Source organism: Olea europaea, chromosome 11 (genome assembly GCF_002742605.1).
Source record: "Olea europaea var. sylvestris chromosome 11, O_europaea_v1, whole genome shotgun sequence".
In the NCBI taxonomy this organism is placed as follows: domain Eukaryota; kingdom Viridiplantae; phylum Streptophyta; class Magnoliopsida; order Lamiales; family Oleaceae; genus Olea; species Olea europaea.
Window position 1 is genome coordinate 28,799,261 of NC_036247.1, and position 5,267 is coordinate 28,804,527.

At 31.7% G+C, this 5,267-nt stretch overlaps 1 protein-coding gene across 1 annotated transcript; it reads right to left on the reverse strand.

The window, feature by feature from the left end:
* Positions 1 to 4,275: 4,275 nt before the first annotated feature.
* Positions 4,276 to 4,686, reverse strand: LOC111404671 (mini zinc finger protein 2-like). The gene has a single exon (XM_023033443.1). The coding sequence runs from the start codon at positions 4,684 to 4,686 to the stop codon at positions 4,276 to 4,278; it is 411 nt and encodes a 136-aa protein (XP_022889211.1).
* Positions 4,687 to 5,267: the final 581 nt, after the last annotated feature.

The following is a 5,267-nucleotide window of genomic DNA, read 5'->3' on the forward strand; positions in this document are numbered from 1 at the left end:
CCTTTTATTGTTAATTTTTTTATATTGTGTGTAGAAAATTTTACTTTTTCATCATACTCTAGAGCTTGTGCAACGTTTAGCGAGGAGGAAGCTGACGAAGAGGTACTTTTTTTCATTTAAATCTTAGTTAAAATCATTCTGGAATAGATAGTATCGTTGTATTTTCTACTTACATTTCTTTTTTACTATATAGGAATCAATTTTGAGTGTTGATCTATGCTACTAAGACTTGTTGGGAAGAATGAATCAAGTAACTTCGATGCACAACAATTAAGAATGAATGAAAAGTTTTCTATTGTTATATTTATAATATTATTTGTTAAATTTGTATTTTACAATTAAAAATTAGGATAATGTTTGCATTTTCGTTTGAAATATTGTTTGATAATGTTTGCATTTTCGTTTAGAAAATTGTGTTTTTTGTTTTCATTGACTTTTTTTATAAATTGTTTTATATCAATTTGACGGATGAACTTATTAAAAATAATTTATTTTCGTGGTTATTAATCAAATCGAACCGTATCGAACCGAGATACGAACCGAATCGATTTACGTGGTTATGGTACGATTATGGTATGGTCAAAAAATTGGTGGTACGATTATGATTTTGACCGAACCGACCTATAATCGAACCGTTGCCAACCCTATAAAGAAAGTTGGGATTCTAAATGAAATGCGTAAGTAATTTATTATTTTGAAACATGCATCGAAATATGGTGGTGTTTGTTTCATTGTAGTTCAATTTGATTGTTCGATCTTTGATTACTTTATTTTTCAATAGTATTTTATACATAATTAATAACATATTTAAATTTAAAGATTAAAACCTTCTATACACTCTAAAAACTATTTATTTTTAGCATTTTATTTTACCTTTTTCAATAATTATTTATTATTTTTTCTACAATTTTTAATTAACCAATGGTTTAAAAATGTTCATACATAATTTGAGTCATTTAAGAGATGTAACATCAAAACTTGCAATTTTTCAAATGCAATCCTTATGATAAACTACATTGGGATTCTAAATGAAATGTGTAAGTAAATTTATAATTTCTCATTGTAGTTCAATTTAATTGTTCAATCTTTAATAACTTTAACTTTTAATAGTATTTTTTTTTACATAATTGATAACATATTTAAATTTATAGATTAAAATCTTCTATACACTCTAAAAAACTATTTACTTTTAGCTTTTTATTTTACCTTTTTCGATAATCATTTATTTATTTTTTTTCTACAATTTTCAATTAACCAATAGTTAAAAAAGTTCATATATATATATATATATAATTTGATAGCTTGAGAGATTTAACATTGAAACTTGAAATTTGTGAAATGCAATCATTATGATAAACTAAGTTGGGATTCTAAATGAAATGTGCGAGTACTTTTATTATTTCGAAATGTGCTTTGAAATACGACGACGTTTGTCTTATTACAGTTTAATTGTTCGAGTACGATATCTGATAACTTTAATTTTAGTAGTATTCATACACGATAACATATTTAAATTTAAGTATTAAAATCTTTTATATGCTCTAAAAAACTATTTACTTTTAGCTTTTTATTTTACATTTTCCACTAATCATCTATTATTTTTCCATCAATTTTTAAATAACCAATAGTTAAAAATATTCATATATAATTTGATAATTTAAGAGATGTAGCATCGAAACATGCATTTTGTCAAATGCAAACCATTATGATATACAAATAGGGAGTGAGTTGGATTTTCCAAATATAGAGTCAAATTTACTACTTATTTTTAAAAATTAAAATAATTTGAAGAGTTGATTTTATTATTATTATTATTATTATTATTATTATTATTTTTTTTTTTTTTTTTTTAAAAGAGAACCATTTATATTTAAAGCACGATTATAAAATGAGGGTGCTAGACAACTGAACAAATTTGTGCTTGACCTGATTAAAGCCCATTAAAATTTGTCAAAATCCGATAGAATCGGACTATTTTTGGAATGGGCTTAGAATCAGTCATCCCGACCATGTCCATTGTGATGAACTTTTTTGTAAAATGAAAAATCTTTCGAGCCTTGCTACCACTGCAATTTAATATGGCAATTACTTAAGAAATTTTATAAATTTTATCTATTTCAGAAGAAAAGCTACCAAGAAATAATCCAAAAGGCTTAAAATAGTAATATTTATTTTGATATATGACCAAACACCTTGGTTGAATCATTAATCCAATAGTTGAATCAGCAATTCAGAGACTCAATAGTAATATTTATTAGTACCTTACATCTGAACTAAGAAATTTAGTTTTGTTCCTGTTTTGAAGTTTGGTTCTTTGGCTCTCGTTTTGATCTTTTTTTTTTGTCGTTTGGCTCTTAACTTTTTTATCTTAATTTATTTTTTATTTTTTTGGGCATTTATCTTTTAAGAACTTTTCTTGAAGAACTTGTTTTGAATGTGTGACTTCAATTTTGACCTTCTTCACAAGTCCAATTTGTGATAGTCTTAATTTTGATATTTTGATGATGATCGACCAATTAATCATTGGATGCTTTAATAGGGCTTCCAAGTAAAACATCAACTAAAATTTGACAATAGACTTCAAATAGGATTCCAAAAGAATTCTAAATAGATTTTTTCTTAATTTGTACTTTAATTAGAACTCTCGATTACTTTCATCAAAGATTTTGGGTCACCTCCAAATTCTTAAATCTAAGGACTGTGGGTAGGGATGACAATTCGGTTCGCCGGCTTGGGCCGCTCGTGGCTCGACCCGAAAAAAGCACAAGGTGGCCAAGCTTGAGGCTCGGGCTGAACCCCATTTTGGGAGGACGGGCTGAGCCCGAGCCGACCGTCAGCCTTAAAAAAGAAAAAAAAAGTCTCCAAAATGCTACCTTGAAAGGCAGTCAGCTGAGTCGAAAGCTCGAGTCGAGCCTAATTTTTTTGGTTTGGCCCTGCTCGAACTCGAAAAAAAACTCGCATATTTTACTAGAGTCGAACCCGAGTCTCGAGTTTCGGCTCCGAGTCGAATCGATTCGACTCGTTGACATCCCTAACTGGGGGGATGTGTGAAGGAAAGGTTTGAATATATATGGAAAATTACACTTAAGCCCTTGTTTGATGGTCATTATTGAGAAAAATGATGTTTTAAATAGCAAATTTTTGAAGAATATGTGGTTAAAAAGTAGGAAAAAATTTAGATTTACATGCAAATATTTTATTGTGTGAATACATGGTTGAAAATGAGTATAAAAATTAAATTTATTTATTTTTTTAAAGAAAGACAAACAAGGGCTTAGCTAATCTCTAGATTATTTAATATTAATTTTGACTCCATATTTTTTTTTCTTTTAGTATATAGAAAGTAAAACAAAAATTATTTTGAAGTTGGCCCCCCAGGGCACATCCAAGTTGGCGGAACAATCACATTGGGGGGCTCTGGAACCAAGTGTGGGGAGTTCGATTCCTGGTTGGAGCAGCCAAGTGATGTAATAACCAGAGGAAGGGTTGGAGCAGCTTGGTGATATAATAACCATGGAGGAGGGTCCCTTTGGGGAAGGAGTAAAAGCCATGTGGGAACCTGGGAACCAACAAGGGCACAACCTGTGATTTACCTCCACTAGTCACTGAGGGGCCGGGGGCTAGAGGTCCAGGATTTAGTCCGGCTAAGCTGGGACACCTGGGTTATCAAAAAAAAAAAAAAAAAAATTATTTTGAAGTTCTGATCAAAGTTATCGGTCTCATGCTCGCAAAAAGAAAGTCCAAAATCCACTTTTAAGTTTTAGTACATTGAAAAGAAAAACAAAAATTATTTTGTAGTTCTAATCAAAGTAATCGGTCTCTTGCTCGCAAAAAGAAAGTCCCGAATCCACCCAAAATACAAAAATCAAGAACTTCAAAATACGAAAGTGATGTAGATCGAGACATCATAATAAATTTTAGGGAAAATTGCAGCCGAGGTACCAAACCTTTCGTTTATTAGCAGACTTTGCCCAAACCTTTAGTTTGTGCCACCCACAGTGCCCAACCTTTCAAAAATATGCACCAGAGGTTTAAATGGATGGAAACCGTCCGTTTGACCATTAGTTGACTAGAAAAGTCAAAATTTGACCAATTTGGACTAAATTGGAAAGGGCAAAGTGGTACTTTGCATTTTTTCTTAATATTAATAATTAAAATAATTAATAATAACAATAGAAAAGTAAAAAGAAAAAGAAAAAGAAAAAGGGAATACTGTTCGTCTTCATCTTCACCCCACTCCACCCCGTCCCATCCTACCCCACCCCACCCCTTTACTCAAGTAAAATGCTGATTCTGCAGAGGAAATAACGGGTTCCTATGGATATTGTTATTGCTGAAGTTGGGATTGTATGTGTAGTAGTGAGACATGCCAGTTTGTGGCTCTCCGTCGGCCTCTCTTCGATGGAAACTCCGGTGGCAATCACAAGTAGCACATCTTAAGGCTTCTGGGGTGCCCTCTTCTCCACTGGGCGTGAAATCTCCACATCCATCTAAAACATGACCTCCTACACTTGCAGCATGATTCTTTAGGCATTCATTATATCTAATAGTATCAGTAGGGTTGGAAGATGTTGCTGGTGGATCATGTGGCTGTGGGGATGGATTTATCCTTGAATTTAAAGCACCACCAGTTGTTCCGCTGGCCACTCTGGCCGGATCTGGATTTGGATCTGAGATGGGTGGCATGGGATGGGATGGGGCGGGGCGGCGCGGGATGGGGTGAAGATGAAGATGAACAGTATTCCCTTTTTTTTTTTAATTTTGTTTTTACTTTTCTATTGTTATTATTAATTATTTTAATTATTAATATTAAGAAAAAATGCAAAGTACCACTTTGCCCTTTCCAATTTGGTCCAAATTGGTCAAATTTTAACTTTTCTAGTCAACTAACGGTCAAACGGACGGTTTCCATCCATTTGAACCTCTGGTGCATATTTTTGAAAGATTTAGGACTGTGGGTGGTACAAACTAAAGGTTTGGACAAAGTCTGCTGATAAACGAAAGGTTTGGTACCTCGGTTGCAATTTTTTCTAAATTTTAGTCATTAATTTTACTTTTTTTTTTAATCTAAATTTACTTTTGATGAAGATTGAGTCCCCGTTTGACAATCATTATTTAGGAAAAAGTTTTGGATAATGATTTTTAAGAGAATTGATGGTTAAAAAGTAAGAAATTTTTTTGGGTTTACATGCAAAATATTTTATTGTATAACTATGTGATTAAAATAAGTATCTAGATAAAAGAGTTCTCAAATAATGATCGTCAAA

Coding starts and splice junctions, on each gene's coding strand:
- LOC111404671 (XM_023033443.1), bottom strand. CDS start 4,686: ATGCCACCCATCTCAGATCCAAATCCAGATCCGGCCAGAGTGGCCAGC.